The sequence below is a fragment of the Perognathus longimembris genome, chromosome 22, assembly GCF_023159225.1.
Source record: "Perognathus longimembris pacificus isolate PPM17 chromosome 22, ASM2315922v1, whole genome shotgun sequence".
NCBI lineage: Eukaryota > Metazoa > Chordata > Mammalia > Rodentia > Heteromyidae > Perognathus > Perognathus longimembris.
In genome coordinates, this window is record NC_063182.1 from 7,875,699 (window position 1) to 7,892,698 (window position 17,000).

At 51.0% G+C, this 17,000-nt stretch overlaps 1 protein-coding gene and 1 long non-coding RNA gene across 2 annotated transcripts in view; both read left to right on the forward strand.

The window, feature by feature from the left end:
- Pfdn1 (prefoldin subunit 1) overlaps positions 1 to 14,843 on the forward strand; it is a 54,450-nt gene extending 39,607 nt beyond the window's left edge. The window contains exon 4 of the mRNA XM_048331574.1: positions 14,474 to 14,843. Coding sequence (XP_048187531.1) covers positions 14,474 to 14,557 — 84 coding nt within the window. The 3' untranslated portion in view covers positions 14,558 to 14,843. The remainder of the gene's footprint in view (positions 1 to 14,473) is intronic.
- Positions 144 to 1,280, forward strand: LOC125340123. The gene is made up of 2 exons (XR_007208690.1): positions 144 to 511; positions 729 to 1,280. It is a non-coding gene; the product is annotated as an uncharacterized LOC125340123 (long non-coding RNA).
- Positions 14,844 to 17,000: the final 2,157 nt, after the last annotated feature.

Sequence of the window (17,000 nt, forward strand, 5' to 3'; positions counted from 1 at the left end):
ACTGAACTATAACCCATTGCCCTAGCATTCCGTAATATATATATATATATATATATATATATATTATGCCCATTTGGGGTTTGAACTCAGGGCCTTGGCACTGGTTCTCATTCTCTCTCTCTTAAGGCTGGCTGGCACTCTACCACTTGAACCACAGCTCCACGTCTGGCTTTTTGCTGGTTAATTGGAGTAAGAGTCTCATGGACATTCCTGCTCAGGTTGGCTTTGAATCAATGATCCCCAGATCTTAGCTTCCTGAATAGTTACGATTACAGGTGCTCAGTGCCTAGCTACTTTTGTGTGTGTGTGTGTGTGTGCAAAAATAGAACAGTACCAATGACATTGTATCATTCGTCCTTCCCACATGCCAATCTCATTGCCATTAACTAGAAGCAACAACTATTGAGTTTGGTCTGCATTTTCCCATTCCACATTACATATGCATCTTACATTTGATTGATGACATCATGTTGTTCCTGCCTTTTACATTTACTTTTTCATTCAATAGCAGGTTTGTTTTGTTTTTTTTTGGCCAGTCGTGGGCCTTGGACTCAGGGCCTGAGCACTGTCCCTGGCTTCTTCCCGCTCAAGGCTAGCACTCTGCCACTTGAGCCACAGCGCCGCTTCTGGCCGTTTTCTGTATATGTGGCTGGGAATCGAACCTAGGGCCTCGTGTATCTGAGGCAGGCACTCTTGCCACTAGGCTATATCCCCAGCCCCAATAGCAGGTTTTTGAACTCTCATCTACACTAATAAGTGTAAGTAGTTTATTTTTAAGCTGCCATCAGATATTCCATAAGAACATATAACTTGCTGTATTTTCTTTGAAGGATCCACTGTTGGTATGGTATACATTATGTTTGTGTAGGCAAAGGCCCAAAGTCTGCCTCTTCAAGAAGTGTAAATAAAGCACTGGGTAGGGCTAAATGGAGTGGTTTGAGGTCAGTGATGTCTGCTGCTTTTACTTCTCAATAGTCATGGACTTGGGTGAAGCCATCTCATGAACTTGGTGCCTCTGTCCATGTTTTGGATGGAGTGAGAATCAAAGAAGGGAGCCCGAGTGGGAACCCAGGACCAGGTTCTAGACTCTAGCTAGTGTATCATTCATTGGGAGTCTGAAAACACAGATTCTAAGAATACTTAGTAGAGTAGCTAGACATTCAAACAGATGTGGTATCCTTTTTGAAAATAAAATAGCTCCTTCCAAACACTTTGAGTCAAGGGATTGAGTGGTTTCTAATTGGCCTGCCATCTGGAAGTTGAAAGGGCAAAGTGAAAACCACCCTTTGAATCATGTTTGCAAAGAGAATTGCGCCAAGGACTCTTTTATTACTCCAGTATCATTATAAATTTAATTGGTATTATGTCAGCTACTTAGATCAGAGCTAATAGCGTATGAAACTATATTCTGTTTACATCGTTCCATGGTAACTTGGTGGGTGTGGAGTTGGGGACAAGCGACAGCCGTGACGTTTGGTCTGTTGAGCGCTGAGCACCCTGGGTGGGTGGTGTGGAGCCGACCTCTTACAGTGCTTCTGGGGACTCAGCTGTGAGGAAAGATCTTGGGTGGCTTGTCTAACCTTGAAGTTTAGCTTAGAGGTGGAGAATATCCTTTTCCCGGGTGATAGTGACTCGCATAACTACAAGTTTTCTCTTTCTTAATTAAAAGAGAGCCATGGTCTTTGGAAAGCCTTATAAATAGCTCTTTGATAAGGGAGCACATTTGCGGTTCTCCAGTTCTGCCCTCTGCTGACCCATACCAACCAGCCCCGGCGGTTCCTGTGAGTCATGCGTCTGTGCTTGTTTTCACTGTCTCTAGGTCCTTTTATGGCTTTCCGGTTGTCATATCTGTATTTTTTTAGTTGCATAAGTAAATACGCTACTCTATTGGAAAGTAGCAATGTGATCACATAGACGGTTCCCTACCCTTGTTTGTCCGTGGCTCTTCCAGAGTACCACTGACTCATGAACCTAAACGATGAGTGCTTCTGCTTACACCACTAGTTTTTAGAAATCAATTTGTCACTTTATTTTACCCTGGCTAGTTTGTCTATATATATTACTGTGAAGTCTTTGGGTGGAGTACAGTCTGATTTGGTGATGAAAGTAATTTGTAAGGAAGTGGCTTGGCCAATCCTGTTTTCAGATTTAATGTCCTGTCGTTGCCCTCTGCTGTGCAGCATTTTGAGAATAGTTCCTTTTTTTTGCGGGGGGCGGTGGGGGGGTGGTTCTGGGGCTTGAACCTGAGGGTCTCTGCACTGTCCATGAGCCACAGCTACATGTTGGCTTTTTGGTGTTTAATTGGGGATAAGAGTCCAGCTTTCCTGTCTGGGGTAGCGTCAAACTGTCGTCCTCACCTCAGCCTTCTGAGGAGCTGGAGCCACCAGCACCTGCAGTAGTTACTTAAAAAATGCCCACAAGGACAGGCATGGCTTAGGTGGTAGAATGTCAGCCAGTGAGCAAAGGTACGCATCACATAGTGAGTTCAAGTCCCAGTCTTGGACAAAAAAGAGAGAGAATTACCAGCCCTTTGCCTAGTTGCCTGAGGCTCACCTGTGATCCTAGCCACTCAGATGCTGAGATCTTAGGACCATGGTTCAAAACCAGCCCAGGCAGGAAAATGCTTGAGACTATTGTAAGGTCCTCTCCTGGAGGGCTCCATGCAGATGCCCCACCTGGTTAAGTCTCCACCCAGTTACCTGGGTAACCCGCATAACCTGGCAGCAGTTACCTCCCCCTTCCCTGAGGTCACATCCTGGCCACACTTCCCCATCCCTGCCCTACAGAAGGCATCCTCCCTGGGGGTGACTCCTCTCTTGCCCACCTCCTGCACCTTGAACTTGGGAGCAGGTCAGCAGAATAAACTTTCTCTCCAGCCTGAATATGCATGGCATTTGTTCTTCTTTACCGGCTACCTGCTTTAAAAAATCCTAACACTTAGCTCCAGTTAAACACTAAAAAACTGGAAGTGGAGCTGTGGCTCAAGTGTAGTATGCTAGCCCTGAGCATAAAAGCTCACCCAGGCCCTGAGTTCAAGCCCCAGGACTGGTGCACTTGCATGTACTCTTTCTCTGTCTTTCTCTGTCTCCCCCTCTGTTTCTCTAAAACCTGAAGTAAAATTTATGTAACATAAAATTTACTGTGTTGCATAATAGACACCCACCCTCTGATTACAGAGTATTTTTATTATCTCCAAAAGTAACCCCTGTACTTCCCATTAAGCAGCGACTTCCCATTCTCCACCACAGGGCAACCATTTCTCTATTTCCCATCTCTGTAGAGTGTCTGGTTTTTGTTGTTGCTGCTGCTGTTTTGTAATACTGGGCTTGAACTTGGCCTCGTGCTTTCTAGGCAGGCATTCTACTGCTGATTTATACCCCCAGCCTAGATGATCTGTTCGTGGTGCTCATATAATAGGCGGCTTCTTGTGTCTGGCTTCTTTTATTTGAGTTGTTTTCAGAGCTCATTCCTGTTGCATACAGTTATGTCATTCCTTCTTTAGCCTAAATATTCTATTGTGTAAACATACCACAGTTTGTCCAGTTGATGTCCATTTTCATCTTTTCCACTTTTTTGCTATTAAGAGTAAGGCTACAGTGAGCATTCACAAATTTTCTTTGAATACCTGTTTCATTTCTCTTGGATAGGTACTTCAGAGTGGAATTGCTGGGTCATTTTATGTTTTTTAAGTTTTTGAATGGCTGGTTCCTGCAGTAGCTACACCACTTTACATTTGCACCAGCTGAGTTCCAGTTTCCTCATATCCGTGTCAGTATCTTATTTTCTGTTTTTAATTATAGCTGTCCTTGTGAATGTAAAGTCATTATGGATTTTTTTTTTAACCAGTCGTGGGCTTGAACTCAAGGCCTGGGCACTATCCCTGGGTGTTTGTGCTCTAGGCTAGTGCTCTAAGCACGTGAGCCACAGCTCTACTTCTGGCTTTTTTTGTGGTGGTTATTTGGAGCTAAGAGTCTCATGGACTTTGTTCTCCGGGCCGGCCTTCCAGCATGATCCTCAGATCTTCAGCCTCCTGAGTAGTTAGGGTCATTGGCTCCTGGCCGTAACTCATTTTTAACCTTACTGTCAATTAGGATATAGGATATCTTTATTGTTTTTCTTTCTTTCTTTTTGTTGTGCATGGGGCTTGAACTCAGGCTCTGGGCTCTGTCCTGAGCTCTTCTGCTCAAGGCTAGCATTCTACCACTTTGAGCCACTTCCATTTTTCTGGTGGTTAATTGGAGATAAGAGTCTCAAGACTTTCCTGCCCTGGCAGGGCTTTCAACTATTATCCTCAGATCACAGTCTCCTGAGTAGCTAGGGTTACGGCTGTGATTGGCTGGCACATAGCTTGTTGCCTACTCTTTTTTTTTTTTTTTTTTTTTTTGCCAGTCCTGGGCCTTGGACTCGGGACCTGAGCACTGTCCCTGGCTTCTTTTTGCTCAAGGCTAGCACTCTGCCACTTGAGCCACAGCGCCACTTCTGGCCGTTTTCTATATATGTGGTGCTGGGGAATCGAACCCAGGGCTTCATGTATACAAGTCAAGCACTCTTGCCACTAGGCCATATCCACATCCCCTGTTGCCTACTCTTAATAGGTTTCCTAGCTCTGTTTTTCAGTGCAGAACTTTTCAACTTTGTGTGTATCACAGCACTCAGGAAATTATATGTCCTCAGTTCACCGGAGTGACTGGACCAGGGGGCTCCGTGGCATTGCTGCCTGAGGGAGTTTACTGCCTAGCCTAGCTGCTGGGGGCCACTGGGATCTGTATCTAGAACACATCTGTTATCTGTTCTGGACACGATTTGGAGCATTCTGTGGGGATCTGCATTCTCAGTCTGGTTCTATACTTCAGCTGGAATAAGACTTTACAGTGGAGAGTTAGCTTTTGTCACTTCTGCTTAAAATGAAAATTTTGTGGATTTCTGTTGCCTCCAAAATGTTACATGTATATATTTTTTTCCCTGGTCCTGGGGCTCAAACTCAGGGCCTGGGTGCTGTCCCTGAGCCTCTTTGTGCTCAAGGCTAGCACTCCACTACTTTGAGCCACACAGAACTTCTGGTTCTCTGGTGATTACTTGGAGATAAGAGTCTCACGGACTTCCCTGATTTCCCTGTTCGGGCTGGCTTTGAACCACAATCTTCAGATCTCAGCTTCCTGAGTAGCTAGGATTATAGGCATGAGCCCCAGTGCCTGGCGAAAGGTGGTATTTTAGAGCTTCTTGGTGTAAGGCCAACCCCCAAGGGGCTCCATGCAGATGCCCCCCACCTGTTTAAGTCTTCGCCCAGTACCTGCGTTACCTAGGTAACTGGCACACCTGGAGGCGGTTACCACCTCCTTTTCTGAGATCACATCCAATCCACCTGGCCATACCTCTCGCCTTTCCCTATATAATCCTGCTCAACACAAGTCCCTATTCTCTTTCCTTTTCTCTCGTACTCTCTTGCTCTTTCTCTCTTCTTCCTTCTCCTCTGTCTACTTGTGCCGCCATCTTGTGTGGGCTGGCAGTTCGCTCTCCCCCCAATTAAACTCCCTTCTGCCTGAACCATGTGGTGGGTTTTCTTTCCTTTCTGGTGAACCTTATACTAGGGACCACCTCCAGCTGAGTAGCCAGAAAGGTCTCTTTATAACGACAAAATTTCAGCCAAGCTCTAAGTAAAAAGAAACAGCCTCTTAAAAGTATCTGGAGGAAGAAAGTCACGGGTAGAAGGTACAATAGCGACTCTCTTATCTTAAGATGGGTGCAAGTTTGGTGGATTTCAAGCAAAAGCACGAGAGTACCAAATGGTAGTAATAAGGTTGCCAGGGTCCCAATCATGCAGGTAGGGCCTTACCATCTAGGTTTGGATTGCATTCTAGTTGTGAAGGGAAGCTGGGAGATAATTTTGAGCAGACTGAAGTCAGGAGGGAGTTTAAATTTTTTTGTATTTGTATAGAAAATATGTTTATATATTATATATTTATGTATCCTTCCTTCTTTACCTTTTTCTTTATTTTCTCCTCTCCCCTCCCATTCTCTTCCCTCGCCTTTTTCTCTACTTGTCTTTACCAGCAGAAGGGTTTTTAGCAGAGATTTATCCTGTTAAGGTATCCCTTATAGACATTCAGGCTTGGACTAGGAAGGTATAGTGGAGATAAACAGAAAAGAATACAGTTTAGAATTGTACTTGGAAGTTAGTAACATTTGCTGATGGAGATTGACTTTGAGGAAAATAAAAGAATTGGATAGCTTCTGTATCTTTTGCTTTTGGTTTTCATGTTTTTTCAGTTGAGTGCCGTTCACCGAGATGATTATGAACCAGTGGTCTTTATTTTAAATGCATCAACTGAGTTTAACATCCTAGGGGATCTGTTTTGTAAAGAAGTGAATATGGAAATCTGGAGTGCAGGGAGGTCAGGGCTGGCGATGTGACTTTGGGGGGCCGGGCAACTGAGAGGCTGTGAGAGGTGGCACTGAGGGGTGAAGAGCAGGCGCCCAGTGATAGGGGAGGAGGAAAGGGTGTGGCGCCATGGAAGCCGAGAGGAAAGCATGTTGAGAATTTTGCTGAGAGCTGCCGATTGAGTTACAAGGTCTTAGGGAAGTACCCACGCTCTGGGCAGTGGACCGATCCCTGGGCCTGGAGCGCAGTCAGTTCAGTGGAGCAGGTGGAAGGGTGATTGGAGAGCAAGTAGAAGTGAGAGGCTGCCACTAAAAACAGCTAAAGAAATTTTGCCGAGAAGAGGGCTGTGATGGTACTAGGGTTTGAATCTAGGGCTTCACACTTGCTGGACAAATACCGCTGAGCAAGGCCTCCAGTCCCTTTCTGTACTGGTTAGTATTATTATTTTTGTTGGTTGGGGGTGTTGAACTCGGGGCCTGGGCATTGTCCCTGAGCTCTTTTGCTCAAGGCCAGTGTACTTTGAGCCACAGCTCCCCTTCCGGTTTACTGATGGTTAATTGGCGTCTCATAGACCTTCCTGCCTAGGCTGGCTTTGAACCACAACCCTCAGATATCAGCCTCCTGAGTAGCTAAGATTACAGGTGTGAGCCACCAGCTCCTGGCTACACTGGCTATTTTTGAGAGAGGGCCTTGCTTCTTGCCTAGACATTCAGCTAGACCACGGTCCATCTAGTTTAGGCATCCTATTTAGCTGGGATGACTACACACCATTTTGTCCAGCCATGGCTGAGAAGTAGTCTTGTGAACTTTTTTGCTCAAGGTGGCTTTGAATCATGGTCCTTCTCAGGACCTTCTCAGGCTGCCAGCGCCTGGCTAAGAAAGCCCCCTCCCACCCCCTCTCCCCGGCAATAATTTCCTCTCCAGGAAGAATCTTGCAGAACGATACAAAGGTTAAAAAGAAAGACGAAAGGTGACAGTGGGCAGAGGTGCTTGGGGACGCAGTCAGTGCCTTGGTGACGGGTTCTGCTTGTTCCCGTGTTACAGCAGCAGGAGGCCGCGTGTGTGAGCACAAGGGGCCAGTGGTGAATTTGGCAGTGGGGAGACGGTGCCCATCACCTTGCTTTTGTTTCCCCAGTGAGCTGCGAAGAAGAGTTAGGAGGTTTGAGGAGACCAGGTACACAGTTGTTTTGGAGCACAGGTGAAGTTCTCTCACGTGAAGAGACTCTCGGTCCAGTCCAGGCTGTGCGTGTGAAGGAGGAGCAGCCAGCAGGGTTGCTTCCTGCGGGCGCAGTCAGCGGGCAGGCGTGGATGAAGGCAGCTTGGTCTAGCGGGGCGTCTTGCCAGGTAGGTGCAGCAGAGGGAGGAGGCCGAGGAGAGCGGGAATAGGTGTGAGCGAGGGGCTGTGGAAGTGTGCTACACAGGAAGTGTGAGGAGGTTGACGGAACGCTAGAGGAACAATGCCAGAAAAGTGAGCTGCAAGAATAGGAGGCAGCGCGGGGGGCGGGGGAATTTCAGGGGTGTTGACAGGACCTTGGGTTTTGCCATGGGCAAGGTGGGGTGACGGGGGGTGCAGTTGTAATTAGGAGGGGAGAGAAGGTTCTGGTAGAGCTCACCTTGCCAGGTGCGGCTGTGGTGTGGCTGGAGGAAGCTGACGCGTCTTGATTAAGGGCTCGTTCATACCCGCGCCGTTGCTGGAAGGGAAACGGGGTGAGAAAGCACCATGTCATGAATTTCAGAAGCCAGTTATTGAAGGAAAAAGCACGAGACATGATCTGGCAGCCAGCGGAATGAATGGAAAGATAGATGAATGGAAACTTAGGCTTTTATTAGACAGCTTTCATGGAAAGTTAAAAACCTCTACTCCATTCTACCTTTTTTTTTTTTTTTTTTGGCCAGTCCTGGGGCTTGGACTCAGGGCCTGAGCACTGTCCCTGGCTTCTTCCCACTCAAGGCTAGCACTCTACCACTTGAGCCACAGCGCCACTTCTGGCCGTTTTCTATATATGTGGTGCTGGGGAATCGAACCTAGGGCCTCGTGTATCCGAGGCAGGCACTCTTGCCACTAGGCTATATCCCCAACCCACTCCATTCTACCTTTTAAAGCTCCATCTTTTTTTTTAAAGAAGACAGATTGGCGAATTGGATAGGCTTGCTGGCCACATCCCGCTGATCGCAGCCGCCGCCCACATTGGCCACGGCTGCTTTTGTGCTAGCGTTGAGTAGCTGTAACAGGCAAGTCCACAAAGCCGCACACTTTTATTATCGGGTCCTTTATAGGAAAAGCTCACTGATTCTGATTTATAGCAGTGGTTCTTACAATTCAGTGAATTCAGGAGGCTACAGACAGATTGCTGGTCTCCCCTCAACATTTGGGTTGGGCCCAAGAATGCACATTTCTGATAACTTTCTGGCTAATGTTTCTGGGATAGGAAGAATACTTTGAGAACAGCTGTTGGTTTTAAGGTAGTGATCGAGTTCCTTCTGCCTTTGATCTTTGCTCAACCAAATGTCTCAGACCAACCTATTTTAGCTTCTGTCACTTGGCATGATATACCTACCAGCTTGCCTTCATTCCTTTTAGGCCTGGTACCCCAAATGGTAGTGATTCTTTGGACTAAGCCTGGTGGTCATTTCCATTTGCATTGGACTAGTTGCCCCTCCTGGCTCTGCCCTTAGCTATGATGTTCTTTCCACCTTGTTCTTTCCCTGATGTCTGGTAGGCTGGAGCCAAAATGGAGCTGATACAGTAGGAAGGTAGGTGACAGACCTCAGGGCTACTGAGGGACTAGCCACTAAGTTGTGGAAGGAGTAGATTTCCCCCAGTGTATCTCCGCTCTAAGGTGCATGAGCAGTGTGGAGGTTTGTCCTAGTGGATTGAGTTGGGGTGCAGACCAGCAGGTGACCAGGAAGGGTTTACACCCCCCACAGTACAGTGTCAGACCTCCAGCAGGTAAATCAGGCCCAGGAGAAAAACGAGGTTCGTGCTCAGTGGGACCAGGTCCCTGCGCCCGTCCTCCGCGGGCTCTCTGGAGTCTGAGTTGCTTGCAGGTCCCTGCGCCCGTCCTCCGCGGGCTCTCTGGAGTCTGAGTTGCTTGCAGGTCCCTGCGCCCGTCCTCCGCGGGCTCTCTGGAGTCTGAGTTGCTTGCAGGTCCCTGCACCCGTCCTCCGCGGGCTCTCTGGAGTCTGAGTTGCTTGCAGGTCCCTGCGCCCGTCCTCCGCGGGCTCTCTGGAGTCTGAGTCGCTTGCAGGTCCCTGCGCCCGTCCTCCGCGGGCTCTCTGGAGTCTGAGTCGCTTGCTGTTTCTTTGTGGTCTGCAGCGCGCAGTCGGCTTGGAGCCTAAGGGGGGCTTTGGTGGGAAAGAGGCGTTTCCAGTGCATTCACAGTGGGCAGCCAGCTTCCGCTCCCCGCCCAGGTTTTGCCTACACACTTCTCCTGCTCCTGCCCAGCTTTCTCACACATTGGGTCATGGGAGCACTCCTCTTCCCTGAGCTCTTCTCAGCTCCCGCCGGCCCAGCCCCTCCTGCACCCCCTTTCCTCTGCTGTGCTCGTCCTCCCCGCTGCCATCCACATTTTGCCGTCCGCCAAGACAGGCCTCCCAAGCCTTCAGTGCATTCTTGGCTTCCCGTTAGACCCCCACGGTAGGTGGCTGGCACTCTCTCTGAGAGAGAGGAGACGAGAATCCATGCGATGCTGGGACTTTCATTCCAGTACCACTGGCGAGACAGTGGGAAGATGGCCTGGCCTTCAGTTTTCTGATTATTAATAGAAATTAAAGTCAGGCATCTACAGAGGCTTGAAGATGGATTGCACACAAGGGAGAGGTTGAGTAGGTCAGACTGAGAGCAGAAGGGCTTTGAAGACAAAGACTTTAGGGACAGAGGGGAGCTTCCGTGGGCCCGTGGGCCTCCGGAGTCTCGGGTGGAGATGGGCCAGCTAGAAGTGCGCTGTCCGTTTATCTGACTCCTCTTCCCCCTGAACTCCATCTTGCTTCTTGTATTTGTTTAGCCTTGATGAGGGTTCATTTGGAGAAAGGGCTCTGAGGCTAAAGAAAAGCAGGGAGGCCCGGTGAGGAGACACTGGGATTGTGCAGATCTTCACTGGACAATTGGAGAGAAACAGGAGAAAATGTTTCTAATAGCTAGGTGTATGGTGGTTCCTGCCTATAATCCCAGCATTTAGGCTGAGGCAGGGGGATTAGGAGTTCCAGGACAGCCAGATAGTACTTAATCAAGACCCAGGCTCAGAGCAACAACAGAACCCTCTTTTCTCTACTCCCAAAGCATGAAAAACAGGAGAAAGGAAATTCTACAGGGGGAGCGGGGGAGGGACGGGACACGTTTCCAAGAAAAGAAAAAGTCTGTAGAGTGTCATAAGATGAATTACCTCAGAAGTCTGGTTGAGAAATTGTGTCATGTTGGGGAAGTTCTGGGGACGCGCGCCTCTTCCCTTTAGCGAGGATGAAGGGAGCCCCTCGCTGCCGCCCAGAAGAATGAACCTTCAGGGGAGCAGTGTCACGTCCGCTGCCCCCGCAGCTCCCCCAGGGCGTCTCCGAGCTGCTCAGAATGTTGCTGCAACCAGAGCTTTGTGGTTTGGTGCCGCTCGAGAGACTCCTGGGGGCCGCGCTCTGCGGGAAGTTGCTCAGCAAGACGAGGCTGCGGACAGCGCAGCGCAGGCGCGGTGCGGCCGGGGCCGCGTGGAGGGCTGCGGGGCGGGCTGCGGGGCGGGCTGCGGGGCGGGCCTCCGCCTGGACCGTGCTGGGCACGCAGCTCGCAGGCCCCGAGGGCGACATCCGATGGAGCAGTGTCCTAAGGGTTTCAGAGCTGGGGCGTGGGAAGTGAAGGCAGTTTGTTCTGTGGTGGTGAAGGCTGACCCAGGCCAGCCCCAGGGCCAGGTCCTCAGGGCGCTCGTTGTCTTGTCTTTGAAGTCCCGAGTCTGTGCATAGCTAAGGGCAAGACACTGCAAGCCAGTGTCCCAGCCAGAAAAGCGCCGTGGGGCTGTGTCCTGCCTTCGCCTCTTCCGTGCTTGTGCGTTTATTCAGCTTGGAGGAAAGCGAGAGGGGAGCAGCGTGTCCGGGTGAATCCGCAAGGCGCCGTCCCCATCCTTAGCGCTGCATTTCCTGAGTGTCGCGCTGTGCTTCTGTCCCAGCCGTTCTGCCAGACGCGGGGCCTCGTCACCACGCAGCGCGCAGTCCCGCCGGTGCAGCTTTCGTGTAGGGAGGCCGGCGCACGGTGGCTGCTCGGGGTAGAGAAGTGGTGTTGAGAACAGGGTGTGTGGGAAAAGGTCTCGGGTAAGGCGGCCACCGACCTGAAAGAGTGGGGCTTAGAAGGTCCTGAGCCTTTTGGGGGATCAGTGCCCTTTCCGGAGGATTCCGCTGCGTGAGGACAGTGTGAGGCGGGCCCCTTGTGGACAGCAGGGCTTGACCAGGCACAGAACCTGCTTGATGGTGGTCTTTGCAGACCCAGAACTGTGAGCCATGCATCGCTGTCCTAAGCCGCTCGCTCATTGTATTTTGTTTCATTAGCCCATAGACAGGCTTCGCTCTTCACTGAAGGCCGGAAGCCATGTGAGCGCCTCGGGTTTAGAGCTGGCGCTGGCACGGCGTCGGGAAGCGGCCGGGGGTCAGCGGGAGCAAGCGGACGCCTAGGAAGCGCTTCGTTAAGGTCGCATTTGGTACACGTTTTGGACAAGGTGCATGGGGTTTTTGCTTGGTTGGATGTTGCTATTCAAGATGATTTAAGGCTAATGCAAAATGCTTTTGTTTAGAAGTTACCAGAATGGAGTGGTCAGGTATGGAAACGGGAGGAGACGGGTCCTTAGAATTTCTGACTTGTCTGTTTTAGGCATGCGCTGTGGGCATCAGGAGGAAGGGGTTAATGCAGTCGCTGGCTCCTTAATTCCCTTCTCTCTGAACGCTCCTTTGCATTTGTCAGTTCCACATTGATTTTGGGGTAAGTATAATCCCAACATAGAACTAGAGTAGGGCTCTGAAACTCAGTGCGTTGAGAGCTGAGGCCGGACGGGGGCCTTCGGGCCCAGAAGAGAAGGTTGTGTGAAAAGGCTCATTTCAGGCCCTATGTTGGTTTCCCAGTTGTATAACAGGTTACCACAAACCAGAGACTGCAACACAGCAGTGTCTGCTTCCGGGCTCTGGAAGTTCCATGCCGTCTGAGAGGCCTTGGGAGGAATCCTTTCTTAACCTTAGTTTCCTTGCAGATAAACTGCTCGTTTCTGCTCCTTTCCACACGCGGCGTTCTCCCTCCGTGTCTGTCTCCACGAGGCCTTCCCACAAGGACATTAGGCACTGGTCTCGGCCCGTGCTAATTCAGGCTGGCCTCACTTTAAGGCGGTTAACTTCTGCAGAGACCTTCCTCCCCCAGCAAGGTGGGTTACCTTGCGGGCCTTGGGGTTCAGCGTCTCCCCGGGAGAGGCGCCTCGCCTCACTGCGCGCCAGCTTGCGGGGATCTCCCGGCGTGGTTGTGCTTGGGGATGAGACACTATGGAAACAGTGAGAAAACGGGTCTCGCTTCTGTCTCTTGAAGTTAACTTTCCACAAAGAATTTCCATTAAGGACCTTCAAGACCCTAGGGATAGTACAGAAGTAGTAGTGCAATTCGTGAAAGTAAATGAAGAAATAAATGTTACCGTGTGGAATAAAGGATTTTTGTAACTGAGAATGGCCCCCTGAACTTGGCCGCCTGGGGAGCAGGGCAGAGGCATCTGCTGATGTTCAGTTTATGGTTTGGCCAGCTGTGACATTAGCAGAGATGGCATGTGACAGACCGAGTCCCTGAGCACGGCCCCGGCCCCGGGGGAGCCTTGTCCTTCACCCAGGGTGCTTCCTGTGTGGCTGCTGCTCCCTCCGTGAACACCCAGTGTGTGTGCGTTCCTCAGCGGTGTGTCAGGATTTATTGGTATGCGCCTCCTTTTAAGTCACAAGTAAGTTCTAGGGTTGTTTATCAAAGGAAGTTCAAGTTCCCGCTCTGCTATTACAATGATTGGACTGTATCGGGTTTAGCAGTGTAATTAAACACAGTTCCTTAGCAACAGTACACATGTGTCACCGCGCGATTGTAACCACGGCCACGGCCAGCTTTGGGGAGATGGGCTGCGGCACGGGTGTGGGAAAGCTGGCGGGCGGCGAGTAGCCGGGCCACCTTAGCAGAAAGGCAATGTGAAGTTATAAAGGACGAGTCAGAGGCTCGTGAAACATCTGGGAAGGTCTGTGTTCCCTGTGACCCCAGGAGGCTCCTGGGGCTGGGGGGCGGTGAGGCGGGGTGGCGATGGGGGAGGCCCGGGGAGGCACAGGGCGGTGCCCTGCCCCTCAGCCCTTTCCTGGCGGCTCTGGGTCACGTGGCACTGAAAGGGCACGACGGCCTCGGTGGCACCTGGGCTGCCTGCACTGGGCTCTGCGTACGCGCTCCAGCGTGGCTCCCAGTCAGGTGTGCCCCGAGAAGGGTGTGAGCATTCCCCCAGGACAGCCAGCCTCCATGCCCGCGGATAGACGCAAGCGCGGCTCCGGCAGGGCCTGTGGCAGAGCCGCCCTACTCCTGGGCTGAGCACCGGGCTGGGAGTGTGCGCACATCGCTGACGGACTCATCTCTCACCGTCCTGGTCAAGATGTGGCTGCCGAGAGTAGTTACATCTCTCTGTGTAAGTTGAGATTGTTGACTTAGGACCCAGATGGGTCAGGAGGTCAACTTCGCACAGGTCGGCTTCGCTGTGTCGCGGTCCTGGGTTCCCTGCCGCCGGCTGCTGCAGCGCGGTGTGTGTGTGACTCTGGGACCGAGCAGCGCACCCCCGAGCACCAGGCGGCACAGGCACGTGGCCCGGGCCATGGGAACTCTGGAGGAGACAGTCAGTCCGTAGTAGGGCAGGAGCGGTGTGGGGAATTTCCTGGCCTTTGTCTGGTCTGTGTGCGGACGCGCAGCCTTTGGGGGAGGAGGGCTGCTTTCCAGCGCGCAGCGCCTTGTCCTGGGGCAGGAGCCGCACTGTGTGCGCGCCCAGGAGTCTCCATCCCAGTCCTGGCCGTCAAGGCTGCGCCTGCCCGCCTGACCTGTTCTCCCTGGCCCTAACCCTCCCCATTCTCCCCCTGCAGCAGAAAAAGTCCTACCTGGAGCGCAGCGTTAAGGAAGCGGAGGACAACATCCGGGAGATGCTGATGGCACGGAGGGCACAGTAGGAGCGGCCGAGAGCAGCACTTCCCCGACTCCTCTCGTCCCGGCAGGAACGGAGGGGCTTGTGCCAGCGTAACCCCCCTCCGCGAGATGGACCTTTCATTCTGAATGGCATCAACCCCCACTTTCCTCTGTGTGTGTTCTCTGCCGCCGCCCTGCCCAGGACACCTTTGGAACCTGGGGTGAGCCAGGCATTTCCAGGAGAGAAGACGGGGTCCTGGGAAGACGGGGAGGCTTTGTCTGAGTCTGCTGCTAGGTAAACTGTCAGACCAATAAAAGTCAATGTCCCACTCTATGTCTGCTTGTCTTGAGCCACAGGATAAGAAAAGGCAAAAGGGGCTGGGGATATGGCCTAGTGGCGAGAGAGCTTGCCTCGTATACATGAGGCCCTGGGTTCGATTCCCCAGCACCACATATACAGAAAACAGCCAGAAGTGGCGCTGTGGCTCAAGTGGCAGAGTGCTAGCCTTGAGCAAAAAGAAGCTAGGGACAGTGCTCAGGCCCTGAGTCCAAGGCCCAGGACTGGCCAAAACAAAACAAAAGGCAAAAGGCAGCGTCGTCTCCGGGTCTGAATCCCTCTGTGGGACTCCATGTGAAAAACAACTTAGATTCAAAGACAACTTCGGTCCAAGACTGAAGAGTGGCATGGCGGTTAGCCTTGCTTCCTTCCCTCTTCCTCCCAAACTTGCCAGAAGTGAACTCAGTAGCAAGCAGCACCCTTTGGCACCAGACATGTGACACAGAAACCATGGCCTTTTTTTCCTCTCAAGAGCTAGGACGTATTTGTGGCACTGTTGCTCTCGGGCAGCAGGCGAGCAGGAGCTCTAGCAGGTTACTGTGGCCTGCCCTGCCAGCCAGGCTAGGAGAATCTCACTTGCTTGGTGGCGGTTCAGCGCCACCCTGTGGCCAAAGGTAGGATGAGTAGCTTAGTTGAGTACAGGGGAAAGGAAGCAAGCAAGCCTTGGGTCTGTCCCCTTTAACTGTGGGCTCTTAGTCTTCTAGGGAGCAGGCCTGAGGCAGCCCAGTCACCAAGAGGACCCTTTGTAGGCCATGGACCAAAAGCAAGTTGGGCCCATCTTGGAAGACTCCAGGGCTTACAGGACACCCAGACTGTTGGGATGTGGCCAGAGCTAAATGATAACGAGGCTCCTTGTGCACTGGACAGCAGCCTGCAATACAGATAACCACGTTCTATGAACCCAAGCCTGCCGAAGAGGAAAGGAAAGGGAACAGCCCGAGACAGCTCAGCTCTAGGTGTTTAGATTATCTGCAATAATTCAAACGAGTGAAGTTTTGACAAATTTATTGAAACATACAGGGTATAAGCAGAGAAATCATTGGGTGGTATGTTACATCTTGCCACTATCTTGAACGTATAATTTAAAAATTATAAATATATATTTAATAACTAAGCCTTTGGCCAAAAAAATAAAAGGAAAGTCATTTAGCACATTTGTTAAAGATCATTAAGAAATGGATTTTGAACATTAGAAAGATCAAGTCACTGAATTAAACAGCAGCAACCCTCACTAATCTAAAATCCCGTAGTATTGGAAGTGGAGGGGTCTGCGCAGGCTAGTCACTTATTACAGCAATCAGAAGAGACGGGGCAGGCACACGATTGGAGGTGGCGCAGAGCCAGCAGAGCACGAGGGCCCTGCTCAGGTGAGCATGTCCCAGAGACAGCAGCAACAGAGAGCAGTCCAGCAGGCTGTGAGGCAGGTGGATGGGCCCAGGTCATCTCTTCTTTGGTCTTCTACCACATACACTGCAGGAAAAACAGGGAGAGTGAGAGGGCATGGTGCAAACCTCAGTCCCTGCAGGCAGCCTCCCAGGCCAACAGAAGGCTTCACCAACGGCAGCCGTTGAGCAGTTGGAGGCAGCCATTTTGCCCTTGCCATTGCTGAAGTTGGATGGTAACTGGTCCCTTCCTGTCACTCCAGACAGAACACCCTCAACCTCTCAGGAGTGACAACCTGACAAATGCCCAGGCAGCCAGAACTGGTGAGCCCTAGTTGGTTGGTAAACTAGGAACATGGGGAAGGCTAAATTACTGCCTGAGGGCAAGAATTACAGCCTAAAAAGGGGGCTTTAAGTCCTAAAGGGATAACCAGGAACCCTGTTTTTTTTGTTTTGTTTTCTTATACCTAGACAGTACATAATTGTGGGCTCTGCTTCCAAACTCCCAAAGCATTAAAGCAAGCAGGGACCAAAGACTGGCCAAGTGAGACAGGGCTAGAACCTACGTGGGGGTGGCTTGTGAACGTGGCCTCCATTCTTCTGAGAACAGAGATCTGAGCTGAAACAGACCCACAGGTCACAGACCACTGCCCCGCACTGCATTAGCTGCTCTTCTGCTGAGGACTTTCAGCTAACATTTTACAAACCTCAAAACCACCACCACCAAACTCCTAAGCAATAAGGACTTCTCACTTTTGCAAAGCTCAT